Consider the following 18710-nt stretch of genomic DNA (forward strand, 5'->3'; position numbering starts at 1 on the left):
GGAAAAAAAAGTGCCTTATTGGTTGGTCTTCTTGTTGGAAAAAAAAATAATAATTATGATGATATCCTAGATCAAGCAATTTTGATAATGGGTCTTAAGTTCTGCCCATTCATGGCTTTTTGTGCCACCCCTACTATACAGTGTTCCAAAAGTATCCTTCTCAGTAGAGAAAATCTGATGCAGTAGTGTATAGTTTTTTTTTCCTACAGGTGAGAAGTGCCTGGTTAGGTGCTAATCTAATGAAGTGCACAAAACTGGATTCATTGGGATAAGCAGTACAGTACAGTACAAGTACAAAGTACAAGACAAAATAAACTGTTATCAATGATGTCATTCTCATTTTAAAACTTGAATTAATTTAATCTATCTTTTAGTTTTGCCCACACTTGCTCAAGAATTCACAGGCCACTAGGTTGTGCACTAGCTGCTATTTTAAATTCTCTGCCTTTGCCCTTCAAACAGCCTGAGTTTGAATTAACAGTCACTACTGTCCAGAAGAGGCTTTCTGATATATTTTAGATCATTGTGCTTGAGTTTTACTAGCCTTTAACCTCAAAGCTCATTTATACGAGACACATATCAGAAATAAAATGTTTTGAATCCAACTTGATTTTTTCTTTACTATACACTTAATATCATGAACAAAAGACAAAAAATAATTTCCTAATTTCTAAGTTAAGTAACATGATGGTAGAAAGACTGTGATACTCTGTCTTAAGGCTTCTACTGTCTTCTATGCGTCAAAAGACAAAATTTTTACTTGCAGAGAAAAAATAAATACAATTTTAATAATGCAATTATTACTAATTGTGCAGAAAAAAGGTCATATCAAATAAGACTTCCTGCACAGTAAAGAAGTCATTTAGAAATCTAGTCTAATTTAATCTTGTTCTTCAGATTAAGTTAACTTCTCATTTTACAGGTGTGCTGTATCTTTGCATCTATTCATAGATAAATAAAGATAAATTACAGAAATATTAAAAACTATTATAAAACCTCAGTGGAAAATAATGAGTTCTTCACTGATGGCTTTCTTGGCTCTACTTGCCTACTAGCAGTTTGGAGATCACATCGCTAATGATTTACAGGTGAAACGTGCTGCTGAGGAAGTTAATGATCTACTGTTAAGTGCTTCGAACGTGAAAGGAATGCAGTCATAGGTGTTTAGTTTTTTAATGAGAAAATCAGAAAGAGAGAGAAAAACAGAGAAGAAAAATAATGAAAAAACATATAAAATGTTATAAAATATTTTTATAGATTAAATAATACTATTCAACTAATACCAACATGAATAACAATACCTGTGCAACAACTGTGCATTAAGAATGTTTACATTATTGATCATCGCTCAAAGATTTTGGCACTGGCACTGGAAACACAATTTATACCAAATAATTTTAAGAGAATACATTTACAGTACATTTTATATACACAGTATGTGGTGCTAATATACAGATAAATATGTAAAAAAATGCACTCTGTTGGAGACCAGCATCTTCGAAAATAATCTATTAGTGAATTTCAGTAATTTGTCTGAAAGACACATTTTTAAAATGGCACCAGGGCTGCATTTATAAAAGCATCTGAAAATTATAACTTATTTTCACAGAAACTTTTACTTTCTGTGACTCAATGTAAGAAAAACAACAAGATGCACATTATTACAAATACATAATATATAAGGTGCATACATTATGTAATATAACTTTAGGATTCTTGTGTCTCAGTAACAGTTTTCTAATTGAATAATTATTTAAATTACAATGGCAGAAATGTGTCTGGTGTTGTTTTTTTCCACTGGTGGTCATACATAGGCATTTTTATCAAACTGTTGTGAGGGGCTGCTGTAGTCTGGTGGGGGTCTTTTGCCGTTAGCCAGCTGGGCTTGTGACTTGCCATGAGAGGAGATATAAGAGGCACTATAAACATATCGTCTCCTGTCAGCATTGCTTTGGCTAGAGGAAAGAAAAAGAGAAGGGGAAGAAAAGAGAATGATTTAGTCTAGTGATAATGTATATGAATTTTCTACATTAAAACTATCAGAAAAATAGTACTGGCTTAAAAGCATTAGCTGAGAATGTAAGTTGAATATAAATAAACATTTGTTACAATTATTTAATTATTTATGCAGGCATGTATTAAAGTTTAAATAATATGTAAACCAAAAAACAACTGTTGACCTCTGTTGGATAGCAGCAACAGAGCTGTTAGGTGTTGTATAAACCACCCAAAGAAGTATTTGGAATTGTTTAGTGCTGTAAAGAACCATATATATTGTTCTTTAACATACAAAAAAACAACTTGAACAGGCAAAGAGCCAGTTACAAATTGAGTCCATTTTAAACCAATCATGATGGAAAAAGCAAGTGCAATGTAGTATAAACTCCATACCAAATCCCCCAAAAAATCTTTGTTTTTTACTCCATAGTTCTCATATATTTTTATTGTTTTCTTTTTTTTCTCTGATCTGTGTCTGTAATTTCTCTCCTCCACATGAGTGCTTATTGGTGAGGAAAATTAAAGTTTACGGTTCTTTCTGGACATACAGTAAATAGATTAGGATGCACCTCAATAAACAAATATACACACATCTACATAGACTTTACAAGTATTTGTAAAGTTCTCACCATCATTCCCCAGATATTTACTGCTACTCTACCAAATATTCTTTTAAAACATCCACATTTATATAATCAGCATGTTGCTTGTCATAAGCTTTTATGTCGTGCCACTAACAAGATGAACTGTTCTGCCACAATCTTGATGCTCATTTGTATTTGACCATGGCAAAAGAGCTCTAATTGGCTGACCTGAATTTAACACATTTATGCAATGTGGAAAATAGGGAAAACTTTGATTGAATAAATTACAGAGCTTCACAGACTCTTACGCTCTTGTGTGAAAGATGTGAATGTGTTAATTTTCAAAACTTATGGATGGTTATTTTAGATGGTTCTTTGAATAGTTTTTTTCTTTGTCTTTCCCAACAAATATTTAAAGAACCACCTTTTTTAGAGATACAGAAATATTTCATTATACTCGCATTACCTGCAAATTCTACCTCATACAAGAACTAAACAACTGTGTTGTATTAAATTAATTTACAGTACATAGAGATACAGATGTTTTTCTCTTTATTACCTTTTACTGAAGCCCTCAGACAGCGATAAGAAGAACACAAGCCCTCCCAGGATACACAGTGCTGATCCCCCCCAGCCAATGAACAGAGCAGCCCCCAGTTCATACCTGAGAAGAAGCATAGGTGTTAATCTCAAAATGACTCCTCAGTCTGCTTTAGTTTATATGATACACTAATGGGCATTATGAGTTTTTTTTTCTCACATAACTCAGTTTCATACCAGTCAAATGTGTATGTAACAGAACTGCAATATTCAGTTATTAATCCTAATGCATAAAGTATTGTAAATATATTTGGTAAATTTATTAAGTATCTTGTGAAGTCCCTCAGAGTTATATTGTAGGGCCTATGAAACTAAAGTTATGTTTATCTGGGTTAATATCCTCTGGGGGACATATGAATCTGTGTGAGACTAAAATTAACGGACAACCTGCTGAGTTCAGTGAAAAGCAGTAGGTAATTTAGCCCGTAATTACTCAGAGAACAAAGGACAAAAGCACACACATGATCAACACAGACAGGGATAAACTTAAACATGGGCCCCTGTGAAATAGAGAATTGCCACAATTACCCCATAATTGAGTAATTGTAAGTACACTAATGGATTTTACAGGTAAACTATATGGTTAAATATCCAGAACAATGTGAGTTAATTACTCATGCTCATCAGTAAAATAATAATGATTGTGAACATACTTTTGTGCCATGAACATTGGGTCAAAGAACTCGGACGTGATCCTATGGGCATAAAGAGAGCAGGCACTCAAGGAGCAAAGACCTGGAATTGGGTTGAAAAATAATGAGATCTTCAAACTTCAAACCACAATATTAATCCCAGTAGTTAAACTTCAACTAAAAGAAGAATACTGACCACTGATAAAGAACTGAAATCCGGCAAAGAATGCAATCCTGGCTTTAATCAGATCACTTCCACCAATTTTGGTGCATTTCATTCCCACCAGGGCACAGGCTGTCGCAAAGAACCCAAGACAGATAGCTGCGATCATCAGCCCTCGGCACACCTGGATGTAACCTGTTATAAATTTAAGAAGATTTCATCCATAAGTTTCTTTTTAATGTGAAACTATTTGCTTTTACATAAATTATATTGACAAACTTCTTAGAAGACCTACTAATGTATTGATTCTTCTGAAATTAAGGGTATTTAAAAGAGTTTATCCTGCTTTTGTTTAGTAACTGTTTCTTTAATGTATTCAAATGTATATATATTAACACTAATAACACTAATTGAAGTATGGACCTCCAATCATTAATTTTGGCATGAATTTGGTTATTAGGGATGGGGTGGGGTGACAATTATTTTACATCCTGACCTTATTAATGTTTTTTTGGCTAAATACAATCAAATCCTCACCACAATGAGCCCAAACTTTTCTGGACAGTAGAGCATGGATATTGGCTGATTATTTTTTTTCCTCACCAGACAGTGACAGAGTAAAAAACGTTGGGTGCTGATTAGAATACCTGCTGCTGCTCTGCATTGCAATCAATTAAATTTTCATCACAGTTAAATGTCAACCCTACACTTCCAAGATTTTTGCGGCCATAATTAGCAAATGGTGCAGCTTTATGTTATGTTTGTGTATTGTATAAACTATCAGATTGGAAAGTGCTGTACGGTAAACAGAGAGGTGATTTACAGGCTAGTAAAAGCTTGATAGTTAACAATTTCAAACAAATATGTGCTAAATAGCCCGGAGCTCATGGAAAGATCACATTAAATTGCTGAAAAATGTTGCTAAACATTAACAGGTTTGGGATGAAATAACTGTTCCTTAACTGGGCCGTGAAATTATGTTGATCTATCTGAGGCCTGGAGAGATGCTTCCAGGAATTAGGCAGATGCAAAGAGGGGCAAAAGGTGCCGAAACTAGTGACCCCAATCTCACTGCAGAGAAAAGTAGATGAGTTTTAATTAAAAGAAAATGTTCATGATTCAGCTGCAAGGAAAGCTAGGAAGACTCCCATTACTGGAATACATACCTCTAACTGGTAAACTAGCTGGCTGATCTGTTTGGTCAGGCCAGTCATGCTGGTTGATTACAGCGATGCTTGAAAGTTTATGAACCCTTATTACGATTTTCTGTATTATATATAATCAATCGAAATCAGAAGTCCTAAAAGTAGATGAGAAGAAACCACTAAAATAAATAAGACAAAAATATCATACTTGGTCATTAATTGAGAAAAATTATCCAGCATTACGTATTTGTGAGTGGCAAAGTATATAAACCTTTGCTTTCAGTATAACTGCTTTTCAGCTCACTGTTGATTAAACTGTTGATCAGTCCTGCACACCAGCTTGGAGAAATTCCCTCCATAGAGAACAGCTTCAACTTGGTGGGTTTCTTCACATTAACTGCTCACTTCAGGTTATTCCATAACATTTGGATTGGATTAAGGTCAGGACTTTGACTTAACCATTATAAAACACTAACTTTATTCTTCTTCAACCATTCTTTAGTAGTCTTGTGTGCTTAGGGTCATTGTCTTACTGCATGACCCATGAATTGAATCTCTTGAGATTCAATTCATAAACAGATGTCCTGACATTTTCCTAATTTTCTAATATAATTGATTGTTCTACCTTGAAAGCAAGCCCTCCTGGCGCATATGCAGCAAAAAAATCTCAAACTATGTGATAATGCTGGAATGCAGTGTTTTCCTTTTTTCCAAACATAACACTTTTTATTTAAACCAAAGTCTATTTTGTCCTACTCTGTCCTATTTCCAATAGTCTTCTGGCTTGTTTATGTGATCTTCAGCAAACTGCAGGCGAGCAGCAATGTTCCTTTTGGAGAACAGTGGCTTTCTCTTTCCAACCCTGCTATGCACACTCTTGTTGTTTAGTGTTTTTCTGATGGTGGGCTGATGAACATTAACATTAGCCTATGTGAGAGAGGCCTTCATTTACCCTGGGGTCCTTTGTGACCTTGCCAACTATTATGTGCCTTGCTTTCGGAGTGATATTTGTTGGTCGACTGTCTCCTGAGGAGGATAAGAATGGTCTTGAATTCCTTCCATTTGTATATAACTTGTCTGATTGTTGATTGATTGCGTCCAGTTCTCTAATTACACCTTTAAACTGCTAATTCTAGAGAGTCACATATTTTTGCCACCTACAAATGTGTAATATTGGATAATTTTTTTCTCAATTAAAAAATGATCAAGTATAATATTTTGTCTCATTATTTTAACTGGGTTCTCTTATCCTGATTATGTTTTAGGTCATATTTATGCAGAAATATATAACATTGTAAAGGTTTCACAAATTTTTAAGCACCACTGTATCTTGGTCATGCTGGTTGACTAGCTTGGTCATGCTGGTTCACCAGCTGGGTCAGACTGGTCATGCTGGTTGACCAGCAAGTTTATCATACTCCATCAAACTAAATAAAAATCCTTATTCTGGTCGATAACTAATCTGTTTAACCAGCTTGACAAGTTTGACAACAAGCTTAAACTGGATACGCTGTTGAGATAGATTAATTGAATGTTTCTAAGGTACAGTTAGTTACCTTCAAGTTCTACTTTCTTGTTCTCTATCACACTCGTTCTCTCTATCTATGAAATCTGTCACAAAAAATAGAAAAGGTGTTGCATTAAACTGACTAGATTCCAGTGTGCATTTAATTTAATTCCCACAACTACAACATCAATAAACTGCTAAACTTATCTTTAGCAGCCAGTGCTTTAATGCACTGTATCGTACAACACTGGACACGCTGGTCAATTTAATGCACTCCTCTTTTAACTGTAAAGAAATAAGCCGTCTGACCGTCCAGAGCGAGCATGGAAGGGAAGTCCTTGCAGTTGGAAACTCCGGTAGAATCGGTCACACAAGTCTTCCACAGATTGGACCAGTAGGTTGCTGTGGTTATAACCGTGCCATCAATTGAAGACACTTTCCAGTAGTCTGTTGGTATGGTGGAGGACACCAGCACCCAGCCTGCTGTGGCCACCACAAAGGCTGTTATCTCTATCACCATGTTACTCATTGTTCCTCCAAAGCTTGCTCTTTGTAGTCAAACCTTCATTCTTCACAGGGTTCCTTGAGGTTCTTTCGGGTGTATCCCAAGCTGATCATGCATGAGCAGATGGTTAATATATTCTACACTGGCTGTGGGGAGGGTTTTTAGCCTTAGTCGTCACCATCTTCAAACATGTACCCTGCCCTGCCCCTTATGACAATGTCAGCTTGGTTTCAAACTGAGCATACTCTGGTGTGTGTGTGTGTGTGTGTGTGTGTGTTGGAATAACAAACTATGGCACATTCATTTTTCAACCAATGGTATGTTATGTGAATTAATTTAATGTGAGTTAACTCAATTTAAAATGAGAAGAGAAGAGAGGAAAACATTCTTGAATGTAGAAACTTCTGAAAAGGGTTAAAATTAGCAAATGAAAAAAGTCCCTCATTAACTATTAATGACTGTTTGACAAGAATTGGGGCAGTAGACAAGTGGAAAAGGTTTAGGTGTATATAAAAGCTTGTTTTTATATATTTTCCTGCACTCTGATATTTATATGTAATTACATAATTAATTGCATAGTTCGAGAAGAAGTTTTCACTTCCACTGACTTACATAAATAGAAGGAGTTTTTGGTAATCTGTTCATTCGGCTCGGTGATGCACGTTCACTTCAACAGAGTCATTCTTTGGCAGAAAGGCTGGATTCGACACTACACCTGAAAAGGCACCTTGTCAAATTGGTAAAATGCATGCCCTTCTACAAACCAATAGGGAGATACAGCCCACATAGGTGATGACATGACAGGGGAAAGTTTATCAGCTTGCTTACAAAACTGCAGTGTGAAACAAAAACTAATCAGACTAAATATATACCATAACCGTATTCAAATGCATACAAGATCAAAGTAAAAGTACTCCCTTTAGACCCCAACTTGAGTAAATGCAAATATATATATATATATATATATATATATGGCTCTAAATGTTCTATTATTTCTGTAACAACTCAGTTTAGGTGAAAAGACTCTAGGGTCACTTTTAATTTACCATTATTTAAACAGAATGTCTTCCATTAGTCAAACAAAGTAAAATCATCTTAAACAAAAACAGGCAAAGAATTTCTATACAAAAAGGTAAAAAGTCACCCAAAATAAAATAAATAAATATATGTTTATTTTACAACTGTTGATCAGTCATAATAACGCAGTGATTTGTCTTATTCTGATATTTACCACAGTGATTTGTCAAATCTTAATATATGAGTCATTAAATATGAGTAGAGTGTGCATATAATTAGCACAGTGTCCTTTTCCCTGAAGGTTAGTGCTTTCAGGTCATTCATTAGCTCTATTACATCATTGGAAAGTGCCAAATTAGCTTCACTGAGTTCAGAGGAAAATGCATATTTTCCTTTGGATAGTAACAAGTTAGCCTTAAAAAGTCATAAATTTAACGTTTTCCTCAAACAGCACAGTTGTTTTTTGATTTGCTGGAAGCAACATAAAGGGCACACTGTTCCATTAGACAACGGAAAACTGTCAGGTTTCTTTAAAGAAACTTTATGTTTGCTGAGGGCTTGGTGTCCATTTCTTACGAAAAAGTTCTGGAATACTGACCATCTGACCACAGTACACAAATTTCCAATGTGTGATAGTTGATCCCAGATGCCTCTGAGCACAGAGGAGTCAACACCGCACTTGGACATGGTTAATGTGAATGCTGATGCAATTGATTAAGGATTGGCAAAGCAATCCCTTGTCCATGTGGTTCTATTAGCTAATGCTGACTGATGTTTTTTAATGCAGTGCTGTCTTCGGGATAGGAGATCACTGGTCCTTTACACTCTGAAATTCCATTGGATTTTTTTTTTCCTTTTCCAGTATTTTTCTAAAGAACATTGTTTTTAAACATTTCAACAATTTTCACGTGTTTGTTAACAAACCTAAAATCATCTGCCCATTTTTGTGCCTCAAACATTAAAACTTTTCTAGATACTGCTTTTGTAACAAATTATGATAACAGTCACCTGTTGACATTACCTTTTTGAAATTACATAATTGTTTTAAACAATATATTACAAATTAAATGAAATTGATCAGATAAAATGTAAAATATATTTGGTTTCTACTGTATATAAAAGTAATAAAAGTGAAATAAAAGTGAAATAAAAGTGAAATAAAAGTACATAAGAGTATATATATTTTTGGATTTTTTTTCCATACAGTCCCAAATGTTTCTGATTGGCGGTTGTATAGTTTAATTACTTCTGCCAGCTTGGCAAGTCCTTTATTGAACTCCAACACTAACATTAACCCTTTCAAAGGAAAATGGTCTCTTTGTAATACCCTTGATTTCAGAAAAAAAATGAGAATGTGTGCGGCAGTGCAGATATGGTACAGTACCACAAGAGGGTGCTGCAGCCATTTACGTTAACAATTCGCTTTAGTGACTAGTTTCAGTCCTGAGAGCATATGTAATCTTTCTCCAGGCAGTGAGCACTATATATACATATATATGTATATATTTATTTAAAACTGAGAAACACATAAATAGATTGGCTGCAAAAAATGCATTAAAGTTTTATTTGTATGATGTTCATTAAAACATGCAAATATGTTTGGCTGTGTAAAACTAGACAACACATTTTTTTCAAAACAATGTAATTTTTAAATGTTTGTTTTACATCATAATGTGAAGAAATTATTCTTTTACATAATTACTTTAAACTGTATGTTGTGGTTTCTATTAATTAAACATTTTTTGAAGTGAGGTTGTGGGAATTAAAGGGCTTCGATTCACAGAATCAACCATTTGTATTTTTACAAATTGTAATGTGCCAATTAATTATGCAAAGAAGTAAATAAATAGAAACAGGAAGCTGCACACACAGTGTATTCATTTTTATTCTGAGTGCTCTAAGTAGCCCAGTGACTGGGTAACAGAGTGACCTGGTCTGTTGGGTAAAACATTACACACTGGATTAGTCATTGGATTAAAGTGTATTATTCATGCAGTGTTGCCATGTCAACACCCTTTCTTTAGATTACATACGCAGTCATAATTGATAATATTATATTATATAATGTAACACAGGGTCGAAGGTTCTAAGGATTTTGTTCCAGTGTTCATTTTCACACAAAATATTCTAGGTAATTGTGAATATATCAACTTGGCATTTGAGCTAATAATATAAAAAACAGGAAAGCTTTTCAGTTTGTTAAATATTATTATTATCAGATAAATCACAACAGTATTATTTGATTTAAAGACGAATTTGGGGCCAAACTTGATCAAATTAATGAATAAAAACGCATGTATATGCCTTACTGTGTGAACTTGGGCATCACTAGTTATTAGTTACGTGCACACGTTCCAGTGACAGTAAAACATATTTAAAAAAAAAACAGCTTTCAAAACATACTGATCCCATTTAATTGTACAAAATGATTATTAATATGCAGTTTTACATACAACAGACCTGTTTGTACAACTGCTACACAGTTTCAGCTTGTTAGGTTTAAGTTGGGTTTAGGAATATGTAAGCTTTCTTGACTGACTACACTTTTGTTCATTCTAATCCCAAGAATGATGACAGGACCACAAAAGAAAAACTGGTCTGACTGGTGAAACTGAGTTAAAACTAATGAGGCTTGAACCCACACTGAAAAATACTACATAATCTTATGTTGAGTTTCCTGTTTAGATCAAATTGCCTCTTTTAATAAATCCGGTTATTCTTACTGGATCAGTGACAACTGATATATAATGTTTAATAAATGAATGAATAATAATGTTTTCTGCACTCTGCCACAGTCTAAAGTTCTTTGAGTGAGGACATAGAATAACCCCTTTTGATTCCATGGAAAAGCTTTCTTGTAAAAAGACCAGAATGTGAAGAACCACCCTTACAGATCTCATTAACCAAAAAAGTGAAAGACTTGTTCACCATTCTGAAATAGGTGTACAAAGTACACTCTTAAAAATACAGGTGCTACAAAGGTTCTTTATGGAAGCAAAAAATGTTTTTCCTATGGTATCTGTTACAATAATTCTTTAAAGCTTTGTAATCATAAACATTAAATAGAGTTTACAGTGGCAAAATGCACAATCACCAACAATCTGTCTTACCGTCCAGTTTGAAGATGGTGTGGTGCTGCCTGCAGTGCACAGCACCCATAGCATTTCCAGCACAGTTCATCCAGAGCCCCTGGAACACCCAGGTGGCCGTGATGACCGATGAAGCCCTGCTGGTGCTCTTCCAGTCGTTGGAGACTGTGGCACCAATGGTAGCACCCAAACCCACTATTCCAGCCAACAGTGCCACAATTTGCCAGAAAGACATCGTTTAGAGGCAAATACTCAGGAGGGGCCAGTGGCCATACAGTCTTGTAGATCTTAAAATGACAATGTACAACAAACAAGACGCCCCAAGCAAAGATATTACAATCCAGACATGTGTTACTGAGTGATAATTTACAAGGCTGGACATTGCTCTGGTTTATTTTTACAGTATGAAGGATAAGAAACCCCAGTGGACCCGAGTAAAAGTATACAGGAGCGTGAACAGGCAGTTAGGTATTAAAACAGTCGGCCTTTAGTTTGAAACGTTTGACGCGTTGGCATGATTGATTGTGAAAAAAACAGGTGCAATATTAACACATTGAAAACAAATGGGTAATCCTTCATATTTTCACATGCAACAAAGTTCATTCCCAGATTTTCCACTTTAGGTAATAATTTTCAGAATTTGTTTATCCACATTGAGGTAGATACAGCAGATCTTCAGTCTCAGTGGATGTGGTATGACTTGTTCTAAACGGCTCGATTTCTCTAAAATTGCAATCACTAGACAGGGGCCATCTTATAGCCATTGCTAACCAGGTTTTATTTGGATGGTGGACCATTCTTAGCATAGTGACATGGCATGCTGTGATGCTACCTGGTCTGTCTTCACATGTCCCCATAACATAAAATAAGATAAATTAAAAAATGAATTATTAGAAAAAGAATGATGTATTTCAATCGGCCCTGATCTGGTTGGCTGCCTTGAATTTGTGTCTCGTTTAAAAAGAATTCAGAGTTGAATGCTGCATGAGCAGGTGAGACTAAACTGTGGGAGGCTTAATGGGAGGGCTCTATCTATTTATATATATATACACACTCACTGGCCACTTTATTAGCTACCTTGCTAATACCGGGTTCCCCCTTTTGCCTTTAGAACTGCCTTAATCCTTTGTGGCACTGATTCAACAAGGTACTGAAAACATTCCTCAGAGAGTCTGGTCCATATTAACATGATGGAATCACGCAGGTGCTGCAGATTTGACGGCTGCACATCCATCATGTGAATCTCCCGTTACACCACATCCCGAAGGTGCTCTATTGGATTGAGATCTGGTGACTGTGGAGGCCATTCGAGGACAGTTAACTCATTGTCATGTTCAAGAAACCAGTCTGAGATGATTCACACTTTATAAAATGGCGCATTATCCGCATAAGACACGGGGCCCTTTTTAAGCAATCTATAGGCGAGTTATCAACCGCTCCCAGCTTGATTTAGGGCATGTGAGTGTCTTTGCTAATATAAAGACATATAAGGATATAAAGTACACCTTCTGTAGCTCAAAACACACAAAAGGCATGTACTCATGGGTGTGTACTCATTGGGCAAAATGTGAAATAAAACAGTCAGTGTGCCAGTTGCCATTCCCTTTAAGACCCAGGTGCGCATCAGTCAGTGGCGCACCTGTATTTTCTGTTGCCAAAATAGCAATACGCCAGAAATGTACATGAAATTTACATTTATATGGATATATTATCTTTGCTATTATAAACATTTTCAAAATATAAACATGTCATGCTAAAGGATTAGAAAAAGAAAATAATTGTATTTATTGTTTAACTGATGTTAGATGGGTTTACGGTGTTTTTGTAGGTTATGAGATAATAGAGATTCTGATACATTTGTTCTGAACTGATAGATAATAGAAAACTTGGTAAGCTGCGTTTATAAAGTTGCTGAGCTTATAGAGAGTTATCAGCAATAGTCTTACCTCACAATTAAAGATAGTGAGTTGTTACAGCTAAACTACTACTACATACGTTATCACATCCACTGTGGTTGAATTAAGAAGGTAATCAATTAAGAAATAGACCGGAAAAAAACACTAAATTCAAGATACAAAATAAGGGGAAAAACAAACACTGCACATCAATAATAATTTGTTGTGGAATGCAATTAAACCTTCACAACAATGCAGAGAAATAAACTAGAATTTTTTTTCTTGGCAGAGACATTATTACATTGATTTTGGAAGAAACAATGAATTAAGTGTCTCTGTGTTTTTTTCTAAATACTTGGTACCACGTTACAATAAGGGTACATTAATTAACGGTACGTGTTGCAGAATGTCTTAACTAATTTTTATTTGACACTGGTTAAGACATTATTAATTATTACAATTTTAGACTATTGTCTGACTATTTCATTGCTAAAACATTGTACTCCAACACATCATCAAAATTTTGTAATGCTTAATAATTTCTTAACTACTGTCGATTAATAATTAGTTGAAACTTAATCATTTAACAATATTAATTACTGTTAAAGTACTGTTATTTTGATTATTATATGTTACACAATAAATTATTCTATAAATAGTCATTGTTGCCTGACTTCAAGTGCAAGATTATATGCAAATGCATTTTCCTCTAAAACTCAACAAACTCCTCCCACTGAAACTGCTCACAGTAAGGAAGTATTGAGGGTAAGGTGTGGGCAGAGCTGCAGGCTGTTGTTTTGAGCTGCTGATTGTAGTTTTGTTCAGGGTTTATGGAGAATTCTGAAACTGGAGAATTCCTCTGAAGTTAAATGATCACTAACTGGATCTATAAACACACTTCTGACCTGAAGAGAATCTAACAATCAGAGTGTGAGAGCTTTCACACACCTAAAAGTGAAAGTGAGCGTTCTGACTGGAAGGAGCTGCAAGGAAAGAAAATGGCTTCCAGATCTTTCTCAGAGGAGGATTTCTCCTGTCCTGTGTGCTGTGACATCTTCAAGGATCCTGTTCTTCTCCTCTGTAGCCACAGTGTGTGTAATGAGTGTCTGAATAAGTTTTGGGAGACCAAAGGATCCAGAGAATGTCCAGTTTGTAGAAGAAGATCCTCAATAGAACATCCACCCAGAAACCTGGTTTTAAAGAACCTGTGTGAGACCTTCTTACAGGAGAGAAGTCAGAGATCTTTAGAAGGATCTGAAACACTCTGCAGTCTGCACAGTGAGAAACTCAGACTCTACTGTCTGGATGATCAACAGCCTGTGTGTGTGGTCTGTCAAACTTCAAGGAAACACGTCAACCACAAACTTTGTCCCATGGATGAAGCTGTAACGGACTGCAAGGTAAATTCAATGGTTAACAGTTAAACAGCATATTAACACTATATGTATTAAATTTATTGTTCTGTAAAAAATCACATGTAATATGTGTAATATAAAGGGCATTCAACAGGTTTGTGTTTACAGTAAACCTTACACAGTAATCTGTGACTGTCTGGTGATTTACTTCTGTTTTTATCAGGTCAGTTTTATGTGAATTAAGTACGAGAATACAGAATTCCTTCATCCAGTGTGTTAATGTGTTTCAGGAGGAGCTCAGAACTGCTCTGAAGTCCTTAAAGGAGAAACTGGAGATCTTTAAAGAGTGTAAACTGAACTGGGATCAGACTGCAGATCATATAAAAGTTAGAAAGAGAAGATCTTCTGAAATCATGATTCTGAAACTACATCCTTACATAATCAATCAATATTTCATTTAATTGACCCCTTTCTTCCAGAGTCAGGCTCGAAAAACAGAGAAGCAGATTAAGGAGGACTTTGAGAAGCTTCACCAGTTCCTACAAGAAGAAGAGGTAGTCCGGATAGCTGCACTGAGGGAGGAAGAGAAGCAGAAGAGTCAGATGATGAAGGAGAAGATTGAGAAGATGAGCAGAGAGATATCAGCACTTTCAGACACAATCAAAGCCATAGAGGAGGAGATGGAAACTGAAGACATTTTATTACTACAGGTAAGGAACAATCAGTTATTTTAACTGATTTAAACCAAATCATTTTATCTACAGTGCTGTAGAAAGTCATGATTGAGATCGGTGCATGATTGAATTCGGTTAGTCAAATTATGTTTCTCTGTCCAATCTGAAGTTTTTCCTCATATAGATTATCTAGCAATCAGTAAATCAGTATGTACGTTTCAGTTCTGAAGTCCTCTTCATTAAGAAAGTCACATAAACATATTTTTGAGCATTTAAAAATCTGATGAAAAATCTGCATTGCAACCTAATTTACTTACCAACCCATCATGTTACACTCCACAGAGTTTTACATTTTGAGCATTTAAATAAAAAAAAACAATAAAAGAGACACTGCATATGATAAACAACGAGAATTACAGCCTTATTTAATTATTGATAAATAATGTCTAGTTAGAATTAGTAAATGAATTAGCCAGAAAACTGCGCATGTGTATTTATGTGTATCCTAGTTTTTTGTTTATTATAGTGTTGCTGCCCACTTCTTATAAGATCATCTGAACAGCTTTATTAAACCTGGTGACAGTGCAGAGCATCTACTGCTCTGGCTTCAGTGATAATGTGGGTTTAAAATGATTCATAATATTTTTAGCATTTTAACAAGCAGGGGAGATTTGGGATCAGAGGTATAGAGGTGTTGAGCGCAAGTCAAACCCAGCCACACTGTCCTCCCTTTAAAAAAAAAAAAACATAGACTGTAAATGAATTTGTGTGTCACATCAGAAGACATAGAATCATTTAGATTAAAATCAGACACAAAATATTATGTACAGGGGCAGATGTGTTAGTTTTTTAACTTTTCAGCAGATTAAGAGATAATTTTTAAATATAAAAATACCTCCTAATGTTTCGTTATCTGGTCTAATTTAATTAACTAAAAGTGAAAAGCTACTCAAAAGCATGGGTTTTTAGGGTATCTGCTTACACTGAGCAATGGAATACCATTTATTCTTTATCTTTTTTGTCTTATATGGCCCTTTATTTTGGAAAATCAACCCGATATCCATGACTGACTGACTGGCTAGCCACACACACACAAGTACACACACACACATGCGTGTGTATACACGCATTATCATTGGCGGTTCGTGAGCCCCTAAAAAGGACTGGTGACACCCCTGGTAACGAGTAATGATGCAGCACATAAAAAATGTATCTGAGTAAAAGTATTAAACTCATAGAAAATATATAGTGAAGTAAAAATGAAATTAGGAGAAAAACATACTTCAGTAAAAGTACAGATACAGAATTTTACTAGTAAGTACAGTAGTGAAATAGTTTTTCCTCTTTACTATACGTTTCTGTTGATTTTCCGTCAGCAGTTGCTTTTTTCTAGTAAATGTCCCTGCTCTGACAATCAATCTCGAAAACAAATGCATGTGTTGTAAGGTGCATGCAAGTGATGCAAATACTATATGAGGAGTTAATTTGGAAAACAGATGTAAGGTTTATTTAAAGAATTTCTGTGTTTGCAAATGATCTCTTGATATTTTTCATTTTTTATGATTATTATGTAAAACATTACATTACATTACAAACCTGTACATTTTTGTCTCTGCTTCATAAATAAAAAAGCCATTTACTACTTGACTTGAAGAGTCAAGTCGACTGCCAGACTTTTAACTGATAATTCGACTTATTAAATGTCAGGGGGCAACCTTATTTTACAAGCTGACACACACTTTTCAAAATAAACGTCCAACAAATGGTCCTTTACACTCACACAGCTCTTTAAGACAGTTCTTTATGGAACCAATATAGTTATTTTACAGCATAGCTAAGGCTCCCTTAAAGCCCCTTATTTTAAGAGTGAAAATGAGTGATATATTCTAATATTCACACTGTGTCAAAGTGATGTTTACACAGAAGAATGATTATATAACTCATTAATATTCCTTGATTTTGTTACAGAACTACAAGACCACAGTAAAAAGGTGAGAGATGTATCTCTCTGGCTCTTTTCTGTAATTCTAAATTCAAAGCTTCAGCAGTACTGAGTTCTGAAAGTTCTTCCAGAACCCTGTGTACGCTGCAGGATCCAGAGAGGCTTTCAGTAGCTCTGCTCAATGTGGGGAAACATCTGGCCAACCTGAAGTTCACAGTCTGGAAGAAGATGCAGGAGATCATTCAGTTTAGTGAGTCTTAATTTCTCTTTCTGCACCAAAATACACACATTTGTTCACTGTGAGACATCAGTTTCAGACACACACACTTTTTGATAGTGAATAAATTAAGGATGTGTTTTATTATGTTTTTTAGCTCCTGTAACTCTGGACCCCAACACTGCTTCACCTTATCTCATCCTGTCTGATGATCTGACCAGTATGAGATACACCACTGAAAAACAGCAGCTTCCTGATAATCCAGAGAGATTTGATGAGTATTTGTGCATTTTGGGTTCTGAGGGCTTTGACTCAGGGACACACTACTGGGATGTTAAAGTTGAAGACAGCACAAGCTGGTCAGTGGGTGTGATGACAGAATCTGCTCAGAGGCAGGGAGATATATTGTCTAGGAGAGGAATTTGGTATGTGTGGTTTAAAAGTGGTAAATATAGAGCCCGTGCTACACCACAGTCAGAAACTTTACTTTCAGTATCACAGAAAGTGCAGAGAGTCAGGGTTCAGCTGGATTGGGACAAAGGAAAACTCTCATTGTCTGATCCTCTCACTAACACACACTTACACACTTTCAAACACAAATTTACTGAGAGAGTATTGCCAGTGTTCAATACCAGTAGCAGTTGTCACCATACTATTAGTCCAGTTGAGTTCAGTGTATTGGTGAAATAGTGATTAATAAAAAGTAATAAGTGTACTAGAAATATTATTCCCAACCCTGGTCCTGCAAATGTTAGACTTTTCCTGTTCTACACTCCACATTCATCTCAGGTATGGCTAGTTAATTATTAAGTGGAATAGGTGTTTTAAAGCAGGTAAACAATAGAATTTGCAGTGCATTAGGTTCTTCAGGACCATTGTTGGGAACCACAGAACAAGATAAAGCTTAGTCGATATTAAAGCTGCTTGCTGTAAAAACACTAATATGGCCTAGTAGAATTTAATGTTTTTGTGATTATTATTATATTACATTTTAAAGCATTACAGAAAGCAGAAAAGGGGAACAATGCAGGTAAACAATGTGTAAATAAGCTATGTTATTGTTTATCACATCGTCTTTAGCACAGTTGTGAAAAATACAAAGACAAAAGCTGAGAAGGATCTTCTGCTCTGTAGCCACAGTGTTTGTAAAGAGTGTCTGATAAGGTTTTGGGAGACCAAAGAATCCAGAGAATGTGTGTGAGACCCTCTTACAGGAGAGAAGTATGAGATCCTCAGCAAGATCTGAAACACTCTGCAGTCTAGGAAACTTAGACTCTTCTGTCTGGATGATCAGCAGCCTGTGTGTTTGGTGTGTTAAACTTCAAGAAAACAATGTAAACACAACGTAAACTACATAAGAGCAGCACATTCTGCTTAAAAATGCAAT

At 35.4% G+C, this 18710-nt stretch overlaps 2 protein-coding genes across 3 annotated transcripts; one reads left to right on the plus strand and one right to left on the minus strand.

Moving 5' to 3' along the window:
* Positions 1–1157: 1157 nt before the first annotated feature.
* On the minus strand, positions 1158–11606 carry cldn10b (claudin 10b). Of its 2 annotated transcripts, XM_007260401.4 has the most exons (6): positions 11262–11309; positions 6939–7849; positions 4011–4172; positions 3836–3917; positions 3142–3246; positions 1158–1955 (listed from the first exon to the last, which is right to left on the minus strand). In XM_007260401.4, exons 2-6 carry the CDS (start codon positions 7156–7158, stop codon positions 1805–1807), a joined length of 720 nt encoding a protein of 239 aa, XP_007260463.1. In that variant the 5' UTR covers positions 7159–7849; positions 11262–11309; the 3' UTR covers positions 1158–1804. The 2 variants fall into 2 exon arrangements, with proteins under 2 accessions (XP_007260463.1, XP_007260464.1); XM_007260402.4 differs by lacking the exon at positions 6939–7849 and having other exon boundaries at positions 11262–11606.
* A 2291-nt stretch (positions 11607–13897) lies between these two features.
* Positions 13898–18693, plus strand: LOC103028823 (nuclear factor 7, ovary). The gene is made up of 6 exons (XM_049485025.1): positions 13898–14535; positions 14781–14876; positions 14970–15200; positions 17133–17155; positions 17238–17356; positions 17481–18693. Exons 1-6 carry the CDS (start codon positions 14134–14136, stop codon positions 18011–18013), a joined length of 1404 nt encoding a protein of 467 aa, XP_049340982.1. The 5' UTR covers positions 13898–14133; the 3' UTR covers positions 18014–18693.
* The last annotated feature ends 17 nt before the right edge of the window (positions 18694–18710 follow it).

This window comes from Astyanax mexicanus, chromosome 11, assembly GCF_023375975.1.
Source record: "Astyanax mexicanus isolate ESR-SI-001 chromosome 11, AstMex3_surface, whole genome shotgun sequence".
NCBI classification, from domain to species: Eukaryota; Metazoa; Chordata; class Actinopteri; order Characiformes; family Acestrorhamphidae; genus Astyanax; species Astyanax mexicanus.